General features: G+C 44.1%; 1 protein-coding gene across 1 annotated transcript in view; it reads right to left on the bottom strand.

Moving 5' to 3' along the window:
- The window catches only part of ARL8B (ADP ribosylation factor like GTPase 8B), a 48,945-nt gene that overhangs the window by 11,975 nt on the left and 16,220 nt on the right, over positions 1-20,750 (bottom strand). The window contains exons 2-4 of the mRNA XM_029601459.1: positions 17,220-17,300; positions 9,022-9,095; positions 2,015-2,108 (exon numbers count right to left, since the gene is read on the bottom strand). Coding sequence (XP_029457319.1) covers positions 2,015-2,108; positions 9,022-9,095; positions 17,220-17,300 — 249 coding nt within the window. The remainder of the gene's footprint in view (positions 1-2,014; positions 2,109-9,021; positions 9,096-17,219; positions 17,301-20,750) is intronic.

The raw sequence follows: 20,750 nt of genomic DNA on the forward strand, positions 1-20,750 counted from the left end.
ATCCCTATGCCCGGTACCATTGCCGATGCTTCTTCGGCTTCCCTTGATGCTCTATCTGGTCTTTTCTAGGTGCAGAGGCCAATGACAAGGAACCCAACGTCCTCGGCCTGGAGGAGATAAGAATATAGATGGGGTGCTGGAGACCAACCGCCAGCAGCATCGCTGGAAACAACAGTCCCGCTGGGGCAATGGCTCAGTGTCCATTGTTGTGGCTCCTTGGTCTTTTGATGTTGATGGCTTGGACAATTTCGACCCAAAGAGCTGCTCCATCTTGTCGAGTCAAAGCACACATCCTTTCAGGGTCATCTGGGTGCATAAGCTGCAACCCCGGACATCATGCAATGTCCCCAGGCAGAGGACACATGTAGATCTGTGATGAACATGGTCCTTTAGCACTGGGGGAAACACTGAAAACTGGACATTGTCATGGATGGTTGAAACAAAAAGGGGCATAAACTAAAGGCGATGTCAATGGGGCGTCTATGGCCGGCAGGCACTGATGCACTACCACCATGGGGGAAAAAACAAAACAACCACGAAAGGAAATTTATATGAATCACCGAAACCCCTAAGAGAATCTATGGGAGGGCACCAAGAGGGACCCAGTGAAGAAATGAGGAAAAACCGCAAACACCCCCCCCACCACCCATGCAAGATAAACCAAAGTTTTCCACAAGACCAAAAGTTGCCAAAGTGAGCTCATTCACATTGTGAAGCTTACAGGTCCATGGAAAGACTGGAAAGGGACCCTATATGGATGCATGGAATAGGGCATGCTCAGTGTGCCTAGTCAAAGTTCTAGAAAACTTTGATATAATTTTTCCACCTTGGGGCTCCATCTGATGTAACCCACATTTGAGGACCATCATCCTACTTGTCCTCCGAGAAAGGTTTTCAATGACAAAGAGCAATCTACAACGCTAATGGAAGAAACAGGGGGACCCCCCTTCAACCACACAAGGAAACGTGAAACAAATGGCAAAAAAAGCACTTCAATGAAATTCAAAGAGTTCAGGTAAAAATTGAGATTCACCCCACCACGAGACGCAAGGCTCTGCAGAAAAAAAGACTAAGGGGACCATAAGTGGACGTGTGGTATACTGAATGTGCGAACATGCTCATTGAAGTTCAGTCAAAGTTCTAGAAATTTTGACGCAAGTTTTGCATGCTGGGCTCCATTGGATAATATCACCCATATGTGAGGACTGCCATTCTGCTTATCTTCCGAGAATCTCTTCTCCGTGGATTTCTGTTGTACTGAAATTTTACACTCCAAGTCAATAGCTAAGATCCTCACATCATGGACTGTTGGATGTTCCCTCACTGAAGTTAGGGTTCCTTAATGAAAAGGAGAGAACGTGCCTTCTTGACTGCCAAACCTGTGCTTTGGAACTCACCCTGGAAAGAAGGTCTATTACAGATACAATGTTTTTCAAGAAAGAAAGGTCTTGAGGACTATTTCAGAAGGCATACACTGCAAGCACTTGAGATTAGTTGTTTAAGAATTTTAGAGGCATATGTTATTTTGTCTGTACTATCTGTTTTTAAATTATGGATGTTTTTACTGAACCCCACCCTGAACCTTGGAAGGTTAGTTAAGAAATTTAACTAGATAGAACAGGTTCTTCTCTGTGGTTCCCCTTTGTCATAGCTTTGGATCTGTAGGTTAGACTAGTTTACAACTTTTGTCAAAGAAAATTGTATGAAATACACCAGTCTGATTGTCCTCTGAGGATATATCAGTACACCCAGCTATTATAATGAATATTTTTCCTTAAAAGTAAAGGAAAAATGTCAACAGCAGGTATCCATTATCTTCACAAACAAAATGCCTAAATGGAAGAGACAGTTATCATTGCGGAGCTATACTGAGGGAAAAAACAAGAACATGAACTATCCACATACAGAAAACTCAGACATGGCACAAGGAGGGGGAGCAGAAAAATCAGACAGCATTGTGTATAGTTTGAAGAAATGAAATGGCATAGGAGAGGAATAAAAGGAGCCCACTTACCGAGATCCCTTGAAGCTGGGGTTTGTCTAATAGATTATGTAGCTCATTGCGAGATGCTTCAATCTTTTCACGGTCTGCTGCATCTACCATGTACCTACAAAATATATGTATTAGAAAGCAGATACATAGCATCACTGATGTAGATTCCATTCAGGTTTTCATTATCTTCTCATTATCACTACAAACAGCTGTTTTGTTGCTAGCTCTCACACAAAAGACTCTAGCAGGGACCCTGCAATATCAGAGCAGATACAGCTACAGCCCTGAAAAGTGGACAAAGACACACCATGCAGGTTAGCTTCCTGTTCTTTCCCTTGCTGGTCTAATTCTTTTCCTTTGATCTTTACTGAGCTCTTCAAAAAGAAAGCTCTTGCAATAATAGGCATTCCTTGTTCAGGGATTTTTAATACCTCTCTAACATATGATTTAAACAATTCTGCTGGACTTATTTTGTCCAGCTTCGGGAAATTTATAACCCTTAGGTTTAAAGCTCTAGTATAGTTCTCCAAATATTCAATTTTTCTCTGGAGTTCTGTATCTGATTTTATTTGTAAATGTTGGATTTTCTCTACCTGCACCACACGTTTATCTATATCACAAATTTGTTTTTGTTGAGTATCTAATATCTCAGAATTCTTTTTTACTACAACATTAGTCTCCTGGACTACATCTGCAAGTTTCATAATTGAAGAGTCCAATTTTGCAATATAGTTCCATAACGTTTCCATTGTTACGGTTCCGGGTTTCATCTCTATGCGCTTTATTTTCTTTTCTAAGATCTGTTCTTGTTTCTTATCATTCTCACAGATTTTTTGATGACTTCTCAGGAAGAGCTAAAGATTGAAAATCGTGGTACAATGATTATAACATTTGCATTAATCTCAGATAAAGAGAATATCTTAAAGTTTTTCTTTAGGAATAGGGAAAAAACTTATTACCGACAGAAAATCTGGATATATCCAGATTTTGTTAAAGATACGCAAGTTCGAAGAAAAAAATTTTTGGCGTATAGGAAAGAAGTGATAGAAGCCGGGGGACATTTCATGCTAAAATATCCGTGTACATGTGCTATAAAGTATAAGGGACATAACTACCAGTTTACTAACCCCGACCATCTTAGAGTTTTGTTGGGAAATGATACTCAGGCAAATAAATAAATAGAAGATTGTCTTACTTTTTCCTATACTTATAATTAGATTATATGTTACTTTTTACTCGCTCTATAATAAGTGGGTTCACTTAAGGTTTCTTTTTAATTAATACTGAATATTTTGAAGGATGTGATAGAAGTGCTTTAAATATTGTTAAAGTGAATTTCCTATACTCAGTATTATTTCTGTATACAAGTTAAACATTTTGTGTAATGTATGTGTGAAAACTTGAAAAATAAAGAACTATAAAAAAAAAGACACACCATGCCCAGAGAAAAGCACAAAGGTGGTGCTTGGTCCCAGCTAAACAGGCATCTGAGGTTACACTTCCATCCCACTCCTCTGCCAGCAAGATCATTCAGAATATGTGCAGCTGGCTGTCCCTTGCTCAGATCACTTGGATCCTAATGCATTAGACAGGAAGTGCCATAGTGCTAGATCTGGCCTGAAGTTTGTGGCAGTAAGAGCAAGTTTGCTTACCGTAAACGGTGTTTTCTGTAGATAGATGAATTAGCCATGCTGTCTGGGGATGTCTTCCGTGCCACTAGGCAGCGGAGCTCTAAGTCTAGCAAAGTCTTTCAGCTAAGTGCTCCCTCTTATATCTTCTCTGATTTACCTCAGGCTCCTCAGTCAGTATCAAAGCAAGTGCAGTGTATGCTGGAACTGTCTGGGGAGGCGGGCAGGTCAGCATGGCTAATTCATCTATCTACAGAAAACACCATTTACAGTAAGCAAACTTGCTCTTTTCACGTAGATAAGCAGCTGAATTAGCCATACTGTCTGGGAGTCCCCAGCTGATGTATTGAGCAAGAGTAGTGAATTAGAAGTGTAGCTCAATACCAAAGTTTGTGGCAGACAGATCCTATGAAGGCTGTGTGTGTGAGGAATGTGTGCTCTTCTGTAAGATAGTCCAGCCCATTAGTACATCATCCTTTGTTTATCTAAACAGTAATGGGATGTGAAAGTGTGCAGTGATGACCAAGCTGCCGCTTTACAAATGTCTATGATTGGAACATCATGAAGATGAGCCATTGAGGCTGCTAATGCATGTACTTGGTGTGCTTTCGGAGTTGTAGTTAGAGTTTGCGAGCGTTGCCGGTAGCAAAATCGAATTCAATTTGATATCCAGATGGGTAAGAGTTCTTTTCGTTACTGGACGTACTTGGGCATTCGGATTGAAGGATAGAAAAAGTTGAGGTCTGGAAGGTGAATGGGTGCGCTGCTTATAGTAGGCTAGCGCACGTTTGCAGTCCATAGTGTGGAGTTTCATTATCATTCGCATGAGGTTTTGGATAAAAAATGTGTAAGATTATGGTTTGGTTAATGTGAAAACTGGATATCACCTTTGGCAAGAATTTGGGGCGAGTCCGTAAAGTTACCTTGTCATGGCAAAATCGAAGATAAGGGGGGTAGTGGACTAAGGCTTGTAATTCACTAACCCATCGCGCAGAAGTTAAAAGCTACTAGAAAAAGCACTTTCCATGATAGGTACCGGAGATGACAAGTTCAAAGGGTGGAAGCATTAGTTGTTCAATGACAATATTAAAGTCCCACGGTACCAGTGGTTTCTGTAAAAGGTGGACGGCACCCTTCATGAATCTGGATACTAGCTCATGACATGAGATGGGATTTCCATTAAGAGGCGTGTGGTAAGCTACTATAGCGCTTAAATGGACTGTGGTAAGCTGCTTTAGCGCTTAAATGGACATGTAGCGAGGATGTCACAAGGCCTCTTGTATAGAGTAGATGGAGGTAGGAAAGGAGTTGTTCAAGTGAGAAGGTTAACTGGTTAATAACCATGGTCGAACACCAGGAAGTGTAGTGTGCCCATTTCTATTGTAATTAATTCTTGTTGACTGATTCCTAGAGGATAGTAATAGGTTTTGAAGATCAGGCGAAATGTCTAGGTGTTGGTATGCAATCCATTCAATCTCCACGCCATGAGGTGTAGGGACGAGTGAAGAGGGTGAAGAAGAGATCCTTTGTCCTGGGTGAGAAGCTGGGGGCTGCTGCTTAGGGGTATTGGGTCGCAAATTGATAGGTGAAATAGGCAGCTGTACCAGGGTTATCTGGGCCATGCTGGTGCTATCAAAATTAAATCTGCTCGGTCTTCGATGCATCTCTAGATCATACGGGATATGAGTGGAATCAGAGGGAATGCATACAGTAGGTCGTGAGACCAACTCACGAGAAAGGCGTCTGGAGCGAGCTGACAAGGGCTCGGGTAGACTGAACAAAAGGTCTCCAGCTTCCTGTTGTCTTTTGTCGCAAAGAGGTCAATAATAGGGAGACCCAATATGGAGAAGATGTGTTTAACTACTGTCTGATCTAGTTCCCACATGTGGGGATGAAAAATTCTGAGTTTGTCTGCTCTGGAGTTTTGGATGACAGGCAAATAAGTTGCTTGAAGAGAAATGGACTGCTGGTGAGCCCATTCCAGGATCAGGACAGTTTCTTTGCAAAGGTTCCAAGAACCGGACCCTCTTTCCTTGTTTATGTAGAACATTGTCACCTGGTTATCCATGTGAATCATTACTATCTTCCCTCAAAGATTCTGCGAAGGCTTGAAGGGCGTTTTTCACTGCTTTGAGCTCTAGTAGGTTTATGTGTTGTGTTCATTCGTATGCAATCCATAGGTCTTGAGTCGTTAATTGATCCAGATGAGCTCCCCAACCCTTGGGGGACGCATGCTTATGTAGTTTCCTGCAGCCGCACATGAACCTAATCCTATTTACTCCGCCCTGTTGAAGTAATTTTAATTGAACTGTTGTAAGTAAGTTATTTTTGTTATCATGGTTGCTCTTCTGTTTTATTTCTACCCTCTTCCCCTTTCTCTCTCCTCGTCCCCCCCTTCCCCTTTTTCTTGCCTGCTCCCACTCTCCGCACCTCGTTCATTGTAATTCCTCCTACCTTGAGTTAATTGTAAACCGGCGTGATGTTTTTCACGAACATCGGTATATTAAAAGTTCTTAAATAAATCAAAATAAATAAATCTGTGGTGAGTATTATCTGTTGTCGAAGGGGGTCGAAGGGTGAACCTGTCTGTAATGTTGACGGGAAAAGCCACCACTGGAGGTCTTTTTTCATGCTGTCGGTCAAGGTAACTGGAGTAGACAGTGGATGAAGGAATTTGATCCATTGTTTCTTTAGGCCCCATTGCAGGCGACACATGTGTTTGACATGTGGGACCACATATATGGATGCTGCCATGCGTCCCGAACAGTATCTGGCGAGCTGGTGTTGATGTGCTGTGCAGTAGATCCGTAGCTAGGGTGGAGAGGGCTAATGCTCTCTGAGGAGGGAGGATAGCCTTTTCTTGAATTGTGTCGATGAAGGCCCCTATGAATTGTAATGTCTGAGTGGGTTCTAGGTTTAACTTTTCGTAATTGATGAGTAGACCTAGGTTGTCAAGGCAGGAAATTGTAAGGAGAAAAGATTGGATCTCAGTAGGTCTCAATTGGGTGCTACGAAGAGCCAATCATCCAGATAAGGAAATATTTGCACCCCCTCATGATAAAGGTGCACCACCAACACTGCTAGACATTTGGTAAAAACTCTGGGGGCAGAAGAAAGGCCAAATGGAAGGACTGTATTGGAAGGGTTGATTGTTCACTTGGAAGCAGAGGTACCGCCAGGAACTGGGGTGCATTGGGATATGTGCATATGCATCTTTCAGGTCTAGTGAGCACATCCAATTCCTTGAATGAAGATAGGGAAGGGAAGGATGGATCTGAGCGAAGTCATCTTGAATTTCTCTCTGTAGAGGTGCCGCTGACAGCCACGGGTTCGGAAACCGGATGCCAGCAAAATTGAGCATCCGGTTTTCGACCCGCAAGCTGACTTCAATTTCTTTTTTCCCCCCCCCCCCCCCACTTTTGGTAACTTTTGGGACCTCCGACTTAATAAATATCGCCATGATATTAAGTCGGAGGGTGCACAGAAAAGCAGTTTTTACTGCTTTTCTGTGCATATTCCCAGTGCCCGAAGAAATTAGCGCCTACCTTTGAGTAGGCGCTAATTTCTGAAAGTAAAATGTGCGGCTTGGCTGCACATTTTCCTTTCTGAATCGCACGGGAATACCTAATAGGGCCATCATCATGCATTTGCATGTTGCGGGCGCACATTTTCGGCCCCTTACTGAATAAGGGGTAACGCTACCGTGTCGAAAACGCACATCCAATTGAGGGTTAACAGTGCGCGCCAGAGCGCACTGTACTGTATCAGCCCGTGAGTCAGTATGGTGGTAATTTGAGCCATGGCCTGCGTAGCTAAGCCTGAAGTTGAAGGCATCGGCAAAGGTTGTGTTGGAGTGGGACGAAGCTCTTCCTGTAGTGGCCACTGCTTCTGGGGAGGCGGTTTCAATGGCAGAAGTTGTGGAATAGCCAGAGGTTGGTCGGGAGCCAGAGGCACTTCAGAGTGAAGGGACGTGGAAGACATTTCTTCCGGTGATGAAAGAGTAGTGAATGATGAACGGAATGGTGAAATATCCCTGTCCAGATCTACTACTGATGATGGCGAAACTTCCCTAGGCCTCTTATGGCCCGAATAATGTTTTTTGGGCTGGCTGTGGTATGGCTGCGTCAACTGTGCACAGATGCATGTAGTTTGTGTCTGTGGTGCACTGAGTCGAGGGTGCGCTGTGGTGATGTCCCTGTGTCGATATGGTAGAGCTCTGGCACGGAAGCCTCCTTGTGCCAGTGCGTCGACCGCTTGGCCTTACTTTGATGCGGCGATGCTTCAAAGCAGCTTCGACGTGTCTGTCTTCAGGGAGTAGATGCATCAGTGAGGCATGTGGCTGCGATGCCGCCAACGTATCTCCCGCTCCGTGCTCAGATTCCAGCCAGGTGAGCAACTGCGGGTGTCCTGATGTAGGAGGGTCCACAGAGTAAGCTCTCCTCAATGAAGGGGTGGTTCTCTTCCTTTTTGGGCCTGGGGAGGATCACACCGAGGCCTCAGAAGGGGCATAAGAGCCCGAAGCTTTTAACTGTAGATCTTGCAGTTTGGCAGCCCGCTGATGCTGGGCACGTGGGGACATGTCCACAGTCCGCACAATTTATCTGGTCATGGGAGGGTCCCAGACAAAGATAACAAAAAAATGTGGCCATCTGTGGCAGACATAGTTTTGCCACATGAGCAAAATTTAAAGCCAGGACGTGGCATGTGTCTGTAAATTTTAACCAAAGCTTGAAGTTTTAAAGCTGGTTTTCTTTCTTTAACTTCACAAAGTTCTTACAGGAGAGCAGAGCTGTGTGGAAAAAAACTGAGAAGCCTGAGGTAAATCAGAGAAAATATGAGGAAGCACCTAGCTGAAAGACTTTGCTAGACTTAGGGGCAGATTTTCAAAGCTCATGCGCATAGAGGGGGTTACGCATGCCAAGCCTATTTTGCATAGGCCCGGCAATGCGAGCAAGCCCCAGGACGCGTGCAAGTTCCGGGGCTTGAAAAGAGGGTGGGACGTGGCCAGAGGCCGCTCCACTGCTGCTGGGCCCGGGGATCGCGCGCAACCTACGCCTGCCCAGAGGCAGGCACAACTAACAAAATAAAGGTTGGGGGGGGGGGGGGGGAAGCCATCGGGGCTCCCCTAGGGCTCGGCACACGCAAGGTGCACAAGTGTGCACCCCCTTGCACACGCCGACCCTGGATTTTATAACATGTGCGCTGCATGTTATAAAAATGGGCGCACATCTTAAAATCAGTCCCTGAGAGAGCGCTCCGCCACCTAGTGGCACAGAAGGCGTATCCAGACAGCATGGCTAATTCAGCTGCTTATCTATGTGAAAACTAAGTGTTTGACATTTTTTCAGTGGGGGGGGGGGGGGGGGGAAGCCTCCATGGGATAAGGGAAAGGCAACTTACACGATGGCATTGACTCCCCTGCAGTATCGCTCCCACATACTTCTGAACCGAGGCTGCCCTCCAATATCCCAGATCTGTAGGAGAAAAGAAAAAAAAAAAAAAAAAAAGAAGCTAGTCCCAAAAAGCTCATGTCTACCCAAAAGGGGCCCCAGGAAAACCAGTAGGGCACAACAGCAAGCAACCAGGAAATATAAACCGATCCAGCACATGACTGGAGGGAAAACAAAAAACACAGAGGCTAATGAGAATCATTAACCAAGAGCCTAAAATCCATGGTGACTTTTGGTGCTAAAGAAGTTTTAGTTATGCTTACTCATGTACACAAGATTACGATGACTTCTGAAGCAGCACAAAATGATACAACACACCATCAGGGCCTCCACTTGTTTCTGTACCCTCTGGACTAGTCTGACCAGTATGGATTTTACCATGCAGGAAAGGACTCTTTGATGCCTTCTATGCCCTTTTCCTAGAACATAAGAGATTCCATGCTGGGTTAGACCAAGGTCCAATCAAGCCCAGCATCATCCTGTCTGGGTCACAAGTACCCAGCAGATTCCAAAACGTAGATCTATTTCCAGTTACTCACTCCCAGGGATTACAAGGGCTCTTTGTTTTATAGACTTATCTGCCAGGAACTTGTTAAAACCTTTTTTAAACTCTGCTGTAGTAAACACTTTCACCATATTCTCTTCTCAATGGTCCATCAAGTGTGTGTGTGTGGGGGGGGGGGGGGGGGGGGGTTGTTAATACTTTCTGCAATTTTAAAATTTGCTAGTTTCATGGCAGATTTTTTTTGAAAAGGTAAATAACTTTTTTTTTCACCTGTTCCAGACCACTCATGCTTTTATAAGCTATTATGTTTCCGCTCACCATCATGATCCCAAGCTGAAGAACACTAACCTGTGTATCCTCATCGTAAGGGAGCTTGTTCCATAACTTATTTTTGATGCCCTCTTTTGCACCTTTTCTAGTTCTGCTTAATTTTTTTTTTTTTTTTTAGGATGGGGGAAACCAGAGCGGCACACAATACCCCAGATTAACTTGCACCTGGCTAGATACAAAGGCAATATGATGATAGTTCCTGTTTTAGTCTCCATTCCTAAAACTATTTGCTTTTTTGACCGTTACTGCAAACTGAGCAGAGGCTTTCAACACATTGTCTACGACAACTCCAAGATACTTTTCCCGGGTGTGACTCCCATTATAGAACCCAATATTATGTACTTGTAGTTGGGATTATTTTTTCCCCTATGTGCATCATACTGCACTTTTCCACATTACATGTCCGGTCTCCTAGTCTCACAAGGGTCTTGCTGCAATTCTTCACAAGCCACTGTTATAACAACTCAGAAAAAATTTCATCTGTAAATTTGATCACCTCACTTGTTGCCTTTTCCATTTTATTCCTAGTTAAACAGCACAAAACCAAGTAAAGATCCTTGATGTACTCAACAAATAAACTTATTTGGAAAGCTGACCATTTAGTTTATTCCGTTTGTCTTTTAATCAGTTCCTAATTCATAGGATGATGATGCCTCCTATCCCATGATTTTTTTTTATTTTTTTAATTTAGCAGTTACTTACCTGTAACAGGTATTCGCAGAGGACAGCAAGATATTAGTCATCACACATGGGCGACACCACTGGATGGAGCCAGGTCCAGAACTTTGATCTCAAATATTCTAGAACTTTCAAACATGCCCTACTGAGCATGTGCAGCTGTAGTTATCACCCTGCCCCCTAGGCAGAGTCCCTCAGTCCATGTTATAGCTCATATAAAAGCACCACCTCTCCCTTTTGCCTGTCAGGCAGCTGACCCTCAAGGGGGTCTAAGCAAGAAGAGTTGGTTTCTACAAAGAAAACCATAGAAAAGAAACAAAAAACACCAATGCGTAGCAAAGATGCCCAAGGCAGGGGAAGAGATGCGAATGCCAGTAAGAAAAACATTCTGTATCACGTAAAACATTACAAGCAGGTTTTCAGATCAGTAAACTCAAGACGACAGTAGGTCTAGAACCTCCTGGATACAGGAAAAAAAAGTCTACAAGAACTCTTGGACAGAGACTACATGATTTCTTTTGGTGTTATAAAGGCAACCGAAAAACCAACTAGGGCCCAAGAGCTTTCCAGAAGCTGCGGTCCACTGGCACCTGAAGGACAGAATGCGTGTGCAGAAGTGTGCCCCACATTTGGCTGATATGCACAATGAACAGAAAAACCCAAGCAACACTTGGAAGAATAAATCAGCAACAATGGCAGGGTCTAGGGGGCACTCCATGAAGTTAGCATGTGGCACATTTAAAACTAATCAGAGAAAGTTCTTTTTCACTCAACGCACAATTAAACTCTGGAATTTGTTGCCAGAGGATGTGGTTAGTGCAGTTAGTATAGCTGTGTTTAAAAAAGGATTGGATAAGTTCTTGGAGGAGAAGTCCATTACCTGCTATTAAGCTGACTTAGAAAATAGCTGGGAGGAATTTGGAGGAGAGACCTCTCGGCTGAGAGATTAAGGACACAAGTGGGTCAGCATTCTCCCAATCTAACTTCATTTTTGGAAGCATCTCTCGATGATATACCGCAAAGGTCAACATTGTTAGTTACCTTTTGTAGAGAGAGATAAGAATCAGGTCTTACAAAAATATTTTGCAAATAAAAGCTTATAATTTTTGTGGACAAAGGATCCAAATATTCCCTGATGTAGCCAGAGCAGCACAAGTAAGGCGGAAACAATCCCTGACTTTACAGTCTAGAGTGTTTGCCCTTGGAGCAACATTCTATTTAAAATTCCCATGTAAATGCTCTGTAGTCTATCAGAAGAATAAATTTATCTTCCAAGATCCTTCCCACTTAGAGTCCTTTCTGGCAGATAAAGAATTAGGTTGAGAAATGTAACTGCAAGAAAATGTCATTTTCTCCTATTTTTCTGTAAGGTGAGATTACAGTTTTCCTATAATCATCTTTTGAGATACCTCCCATAATGTGGACTAAATATTATTGTTTTGATTATTTTTGGTAATAAAGGCAAGTGTCCATTATGTTATTTCCTCAAAACAAAATATTTTGTGTTTTTTACAATGTTAAATTGTTTAAAAACTTAAAGTATAAATTAAAAAAAAAGAAAGAAAATAGCTACTGCTATTACTAATAGTAACATGGGATCTACTTAGTGTTTGGGTTCTTGCCAGGAACTTGTGACTTGGATTGGCCACTGTTGGAAGCAGGATGCTGGGCTTGATGGACCCTTGCTCTGACCCAGTATGGCATGTTCTTATGCCTTCTTGAGGTCCAAAATGTGCCCTCCTTCTTGGGAGCCACAAAGTAAATAGAGTACCTTGCCAGACCTCTTCTAAAAGATGGCATTCTAGCATGGACCACATTGCCCCCTTCTTTACCTCTGAAGCACAAAGATCATGAAGGCCCCTACTACTGGGTAAGCAAATTCTAAGGTATAACTGTCTCTTACATTAGAAAGAGCCCACTCTTATTAGCATAACAGAAGTTAAAATGCAAATTGTACCAAAATGTGTTGTATTTTAGCGTTGAGGATACCCCTTTATTCACGGCCATTGCCCGTTCCTGGTCACTGGCTCAGCAAGTGATTCAATATAGCGTATGAAACAACTGATGCTAAACTGCACATGAAATATTGATGCAAGGCACATAAAATGAGAGCCATACAAACTGATGTATGTTGTAAGTGTCATACACAAAAAGGCACTTTTTGTGTACAAGTTTTGTCCATTGCCCAGTACGTTTTCCCTTTTAGGAATTAAAAGATTGGATGCAAGTGGAAAAGTTGGATACTAGATTTTTATGTAATGACTATGTTGCCTCATAAGATCCAATGCTCTGAGTGGATATTCCTGTGTTTGGGAATGGCGTTTTAGGATAACCAAAATGTTTATCTGCATTATTTATGAACCACCAATGATATGATGGTATAGTTTTCCCCTCGTGGCACAGATGGATGTGCAAGTATACGGGATCTAAATGGATATTTAAATATTATAAAATACTAGCAACTGTACCCGTTCTACGCCTGGGCGGTGAGCTTTATTGGCACATCTGCTCTTGTTCTGAGCAGAATTTCCCTAGAAATTCACTGTAAGAGTGTCCATTCCACATACACACACCCCCTCATACAGGCTCCCTCACTCTCTGGCACACAAATCACCTCATATAGGCTGTGTCTCAAACCCACACTCAAGCATCCCACGCACTCCCCCACACCCTCTCCTCTCACACATTCTCTCACAGGCATCCCCCCTCCCCCTTATATAGGCTCCCTCTCTGAAACCCAGTCAAGCATCCCCTCACCCACCCTCCCCCACACCCCCCCCCCGTCACACATTCTCTCACTGGCATGCCATGGGACCTGTGCCGTTCGCGGTGAAGATGAAGGCCAGGCGTGCCATCCCTTTTCACCGCAATCGGCGCACCCGAGCCTTCATCTTCACCACGAATGCAGCGTGTGCCGCGGGACGCACTCCGTTCGCGGCATGCCAGGGTCTCCTCTGCTATATTCTGCTTGTCCCGCGATGGCCGCTGTCCTTCGTACCTCTGGAGTGTTTGAGCCTCCAAGGCGGGCTGGGGAACAAGCGCGAGCACTGACAGACACACTACCAAGCCCGATATATTATGGATGGGAATGATTTGTGCACATTGTAATTTGTAGAATTTACTATTAAAAACTATGAAACAATATTTGTAAATGGTACCATTGTTACTTAGCCTTCATTGCTTCACTGCTTTCTGAATGGTAGGATTCTAGTTGTGTTGTTCATTCTCAGTACATAAGTAAAAAAAAAAAAAAAACCCAAAAAACCCCACCGTTTTCATTTTGGCCCACTCCCTGTAAAAAAGTGGCCCACGCGCCTCTCTATAGGCACACCTGGAGAGTGGACCAAGGGAACTTCATTGAGAACTCTTAAGGCTCCCCGAGGCCGAGCCAGAGGGCTCTCGCAGTCCTCTCCGACCATTCCAAAAGGACTGAGATTTGGCTGCATACTGGCGCAGCAAGGAAGAACCCACCCCGGGGCGATAATGCCTGATCTCCCTAAACATTTGTCTACTAGGGAAGTTTTTACAAATCCCTTTGGATTCATCCTCTGGCAACTGATGGGATTTTGATTCCCAAGGTGTCTGTCAAAACTTCTCCAAATCTTCCCCAAAAAGCAGCTTTCCATGAAAGGAAAATAGTTCTTACCTGTTAATTTTCATTCCTGTAGTACCACGGATCAGTCCAGACCGTGGGTTGAGCCTCCTGTCCAGCAGATTGAGACAGACCAAAACTGAAAGGGTATCCTAATATCAGGACAGAGCCTACCCCGCAGCCCTTCAAGTATTTTTCTGTCTCCAGCAGGTGGAACAGCTCACCCTGCGGTTCCCTTTCCTTCTTAGCTTGCCCTTACCCTGCGGGGTCCTTTTCTTTCTTCCTTGGGGCAAGCTCAAGCAAGTATTTGATTTATATTAATTTACAATTTAAAAAAAAAAAAAAAAAGGGACTTAGTTCCTCTGTGTTTAGGGAGTCAGTTCTGTCTTCCTGCCCCTTGAATTTCTTCAACCTAGGCTCTCTCCCCGGTGACTGTTATAGCTTGGGGCAATACTGGTGGTCCAGTCACTCCCCCCCCCCCCCCCCCCGACTATGCTGCCTTGCCCCGAGACGTCTAATTCCTCAAGAGTCCAGACAGGGATGCATAAATAAAATAAAAAATAAAAAAAATGTAGTAAAAGAATTTGGTCTGTGAGTTCAAGTTCATACTTTCCAGATACTGGCAGGACAAGACTGCAAAGAAAAACTACTGCCTTCAGTAGAGTGCAGGGTTCGATCACCTGCACTTTCTCCCCAGGGGCTCTTGGTCTGTCTCCATCTGCTGGACAGGAGGCTCAACCCACAGTCTGGACTGATCCAGGTACGTAAAGGGAAAAGGGGGATTACCAAGCTGCTGAGACTTGGACCAAATAGCCGCAGCCAGAGCAGAGCAATCTCCTAGCCGACACAGATACCATATTTCTAGTCAATGTACAAGGCATCTGCTATAAAAGCCAAACCAGCCTCCAGGGGCTCCACCTCCCTCTCTGAAAGGGAATCTGTTGTCCCCAGTGCAAGCAGGCCTGCAGCACAGACCTTAAGATAAAGTTCCATCTTTCTTCCTGAGCATCTCTTAGCACTGCACGGCCTTCCACTGCAATAGTGACCTTTTTGATAATAGCCAAACACAAAAGGTACCTATTTTGGGCAACTTAAGGAAATGCAAAGCACCCTCTGGCAAAGGATATAAGAACTTTGGGTTGGTTAGAACCATGGCAATCTTTAACCCAGAATCAAGAGTACCCCAGTTCTTAAAAAAACCAGGGCTTTCACTGCCCTTTAGGGATCCCTAAATACCTCCAAAAAATAGGATCCTCCCCTTCAATTCCATTTTGGGGTTTTTTTTTTAAACCTTAATGCCTAGCCCCACCAGGACCTGCAGAATCAAAAAAGCCTTTTTTTTTTTTAAATAGATAAACCATCTTAAGATCATGCCTTCCTCCAAGGGCTCTCTATCCAAACCCTCATGCCCAGGAGAAGCCTCCCCAAAGCATCTGATCTGAACTCAAGCCTCCTTTTCTTGGGATGGAGCAGTACCATGCCCCCCTCCCCTTTAGGGGAGGGCCCTCTAGTCCCAGCATTTTTTTTTTTGGTAATGCTTTGTATATCAGTAGTACAGAGCCTGGGTTAGAAAGCTCTTCCAGGTCAGAATCCTCCTCAGGAAACTCTGATCCACTTGTTGATTTGCCCCATGCAGCTCTGGTTCCCCCTCCCACCCACCCCAGTACAGGCAACAGAGGACACCCATCTTCCTCACAGGCAACAGAGGACACCCATCTTCCTCCCCCAAACTGATCTGCACCATGTGGAAAGCGATAAAATGGCCACCATGCCCACACTGCCAAGATTCCCACTAGGAAGGGAGATAGATTAATTAGACCCACAGAACTGTTGCATTTTAACACATTTGTAGCCTGCACCCCTCCAAAGATCAGAACAGGAAGAATACAATTCCCCTGAGGATCCCTCACTGCTGCCCAGACCAGAAGTGTGGGGCCCCACTGACCACCTGCTCAACCCACTCAACCAGGGGATGGTCCTCAAACAGAACCTAACACCCCTGAGAGTAACTATCTTCTCTTCAAATCTGACTGCAGATTGTCTCTAGCGGATGGTAGAGGTATCTAAAGTACACAGAGCAACTATATTTATAAAATCTTGTATTCCGCTGCTTCCACAATTAATGTACAGAGCGAATTCCAATGTAAAAAACAATCACACCACAAAGTTATTCATATGCCCATATACATAGCCCTGCCTTCACCCCTTTCCCACACAGTTTCATGTACTCTTGTGTAGGCATTACATAAGACTAAATTGTCTTATGTACCAGCAGTACAGTAAAGCTATTCTCCTCCATCTACTGTTAGGGGAGAAAAACCCATTTGTCTAGACTGATCTGGGTGATAAGTTAAAATGTTTTAATAAATAAAAATAAGTATTTTGTGTGAGTACGGCCTGCCTGAGTGCTTTGCAGAGAAGATCAACATAAGACTGCCTTAATGCTTATTCTGCAACAAGCGTTCAAGGATCAGTGGCACAGCAGCATCTTTGGGGCACTGAGGGAGACCACTATGATCCGTGTCACCCACCACAGCCTAAAGTGGATCCGTTTCTGTATAACAGCCACTTGTTAGGGGCCTCACTCTGTACAATGCATTATAAAACAGGGGTAGAACTCCAGTCCTCAAGAGCCACAAACAGGCCAGATTTTCAGGATACCCACAATGAATATGCATGAGTTTGATTTACATGCACTAGATATCCTGAAAGCCTGGCCTGTTTGCATCTCAAGGACCAAAGCTGGCCATCCCTGCACTATAACTAGGTCAGAAAGTGGGGGCACTTAAAAAAGGAGCGCCATTTCCTCCCCTCCGCTACCAGCATGTAGCACTTCACACAAGGCAACATGGATGAATGGCCCCGAATTAGCTTAAAAGGAAACTTTTTAAAAGAACTCTAAAAGAATCTTAAACTGCAAAAAGTGTCAGCGTATATATTTTTTCTGACACACTGCTAGCACATGTGAATTGAAGCTTTGGTTGCAGAGGATATCACAAGATCTGGAGGATCCCTTATCCTTCTGGAAAAGAGTGCACAGTACCTTTATCGTTACGTTGCCCTTGGTAACCTTCCTCATGTTGAAGCCCACGGTGGGAATCATGTCTTCACTGAACTGACCTGACTGGATGAAAGCAGAAGGAGAAGATGAGCGTGCATGCAGGAATCTCCTCGTCACTCACACACTGACAGTCATCCGTGAGTGGCAGATCACTGCCCTTGCAGTTAACATTGCATAACTGGTGGAGAAGTGCAGCAAACAGAAACCTTTACAATACAAGAATCAGGCAGCAGTTGCTTTTTTCCCCCCTCCCTTGGGCTGTTTTCTATGGATAATGCACAGAAAGTCCCTGGTTCAAACTCCCAGATCAGCTCTTCCAGGCCCCGGGTCAGTTAGAGTTGAGAGGGAGTAGTGATCATCAATAAGAGCAACACCAGGAGGCTGGATTCAGAGCCCGCAACACAGGGCTCTGGAAAGATCCCTGTTGCATGGCTCCCAGCCACAGGAGAGAAAAACATGCTCCTCTCAAATCTCAATAGCCCAGTTGTGGACACAGGAGATCACCAGAAAGTTATGCCCTCCTTTCCATTCAATCAGTCTAAGAAAACCCTGTCCAGAAAGCTTCCTCTCCCACCCAAGGCCCATGTTTACAGTTCTGTATTGAGAAGTCGACTGGCAGGCTGGCCAGGAGGGAGAGACAGAAGTGTGCCCAGCACTTCTGGCTGGGGGCTGAAATAGCTAAATAGCATCTACTGCAGGACATTTTGCACAGATTAGATTCAAGCCTGTGCTGATAAAAATTATATGGAGGTGTTAGCACTGGACTCAGAAAAACACTTCCAAATGTTTAGTCCAAGTCACTTCTGCTGATTTAACTGGTTGCTTTAATGCACTCCGACTTTGTTATTTGGCTTCTTTATCCATGTGAGGGGTTTGGTTCTCTCATGGGTCATTGTATAAAATAATGATTGTGTGCCCCTGGTGCCTGCTCAGGTTATATGTCACCTTGGCTTTTTTTTTTTTTTTACCTGGTAGTGCTTCTCCCTCCCTTTCTGCTAGTTCAATTGAAGCCTGGGAGTTTAGGGGGGGGGGGGAATCCCCAGCTAGCTATGAAGGCAGGCTCATGGTGCCAGATCCTCTTTCTAGGCAGGTCATGGCAGCACAGATATTACTCACTACCAGACCAGCAGCAGCCTGCTGACAGTTTCCCCAGTATCAATTGGTGGCATAAAAGGGGCATCAGACCAAATGCCCCTTATGCTGCCAACTACTAGGAGAAAAACGGCCTTGCCGGTCTTTAAAAAAAGAAGGTCCAATTCAGGTTGGATATATTTTGACATGAAACCAAAGTTTTGGTATACAGCGACAATTCTGAAAAGACTTATCTTGCACAGCACAAGATTACAGCCCCTGGAATCTGTTTGTCCTCTGGCAGATAAGTTTCCTCTCACATTAGACAAGGAGGAATTGTTGAAGCTCTTAGACTCTGTCACAAGTTTCCGATCACATGCCTCCACCATCTGACTGCCTAAGAGAAGGCAATGTGAACCAACGTAAAACAGACACCACCCCCAACCCATGGCTGCACAGGATGTAATGCTGTGTCTTTTTAAGCCATCTTTAACCCTTCCACATAAACTACTAAAGGGGAAAGCTCTTTTGTCCCTGCAGTGTTAATTATTCTGCCAGGATGAAGGAAGCAGTTAGCTACTTCTCTTCTTGCAGACTTAGGACAAGAGACCAACAGGAAAGCTCACCTGCCACAGAACGTGCACAGCCCCTAAAACTGCAGCTCAGGGCTCCAGACTGGTTTGTCCTGCAGACAGATTCTCTCCCCCATGGTATTTCAAACATCTTTATGCTAAGGATGCCCACATGTATATCAGACATTTCATCAGAAATCCAGCCTGTTTGACATTATCTGAGCAGCAATCTCCCTTCACCTTAAATGTCCCCCCCACTCCACCCACCTCCCCTTTCTGTGTTTGATGATAACCGCGCCATCCTCCCGGTCCCCTCAGCCTGTAACCTTGAGGTCACCTTTGACTTCTCTATACAGATCCAAAACCCTGCTAAAAACATGGTGTTCTCTGTATCACCACCAAAACCCATCCCCGCCTTTCTGCACACACTACCAGAGCCCTTAGCCGCTCTGTCACCACCTGCCACTTACTGCAGACTGCTCCTCATAGGTCTCCCCACTGAAATCTATCCAAAATGGAGTTGCACGACTTATGAGTGTGGCATCTCTGGAAAAAGATCATCCCACTTCTTCAAGTCCCTATCCATTCCTGCCTAGTTCAAGCGCCTCTTACTCACCTTTCACCCTGCAGCTCCCCACCATCTGTCCTCTCCCTGTATACCTTGTCAATTCTGCTCATCACGCAAGTCACTCCTGTGCCCTTCTCCTCTTCCTCTGACTCTAGAGTCCATGTTTTCCACCTTGCCACAGTTTTCCCTGAGCGGGAATATCATGCTCCCTCACTTGCTTTATGCAAATCTAGTAAAAAAACATCTTATGCGACTGCTTTTAAAAATGTTAACCCAAGATTATCTTGCTTTTGGTGTTTGTGTTCCCACCCAAAAGGTTATGCTCACTCTCCAACAGATAAGCTTGCTTTGCTGGTTTTAATATTTCTTATTCTGTCTGCTTTTTTAAATAATATTTCTAAAGTATGCACAGATTAAGAAATTATGTTGGCTGTTTTCCCTTGATCTGTTATTTGAGTGCTTTAAGAAAACAAAAAAACAAAACAAAACAAAACCAAAAAAACACAAAACACACACCACACCTTTTTGCTCTTCATCCTGTTTAAAATGTAAAGAGGGGCCGATGCAATATAAAGTGTGGAAAGCGGGCGCTGAAAAGTCAATGCCCGCTTTCCTAATGCATACATGATGCCTGCAAGGGGGGTGGCCATGCAATACTCAAATTAGGGGGTCACGGCTACCAGTTATGAAAAACAATGCTGGTAAACTCAGTTTACTGGCATTAGTCTTCATAACTCTTTGGTCTGCAGAGTTTGGGGGGGGGGGTTATTTTTATTTTTCTGCTTTTCTGTACTTCTTTTACCTGTGCTCAGCTATTAACGCCTGCTCCAGGCAGGCGTTAATAGCTGAGCAATAAATGTGTGTCTGAGACGCACATTTATTTTTTTGCATGCAGCGTGAATGAGTAATAGGCTCATTCACATGCATTTGCATGTGATGAGCGCTATTACATTCACTCCACATCCGACACGGGTTATACAGTGCGCTCAGGCTCAGCTGAGCGCACTGTATTGCATCGGCCCCTAAATGTTTAGAGCTAGGACTACTTTCATACAGATTTCTTTGATGTTTCCTTGCACTCTTTTTAGAAAGGTAAGATAACTTTTTGGGTTCACACCCAAGCAAGTTATCTCTTGGTTTAAAGTCCCTTGACACACACAAACACACCTCCTACCCTAACCCATCTTCCACCAACACCAGATATTTTACTTATATAGCCATAGGGCACATGTACAAGGTTAAACTAAACTGGAGTGGTAAACAGGCTTTCTATATTATTAAAACAAAAACATAATGGCTATT

This window comes from Rhinatrema bivittatum, chromosome 4 (assembly GCF_901001135.1).
Source record: "Rhinatrema bivittatum chromosome 4, aRhiBiv1.1, whole genome shotgun sequence".
Lineage (NCBI taxonomy): Eukaryota > Metazoa > Chordata > Amphibia > Gymnophiona > Rhinatrematidae > Rhinatrema > Rhinatrema bivittatum.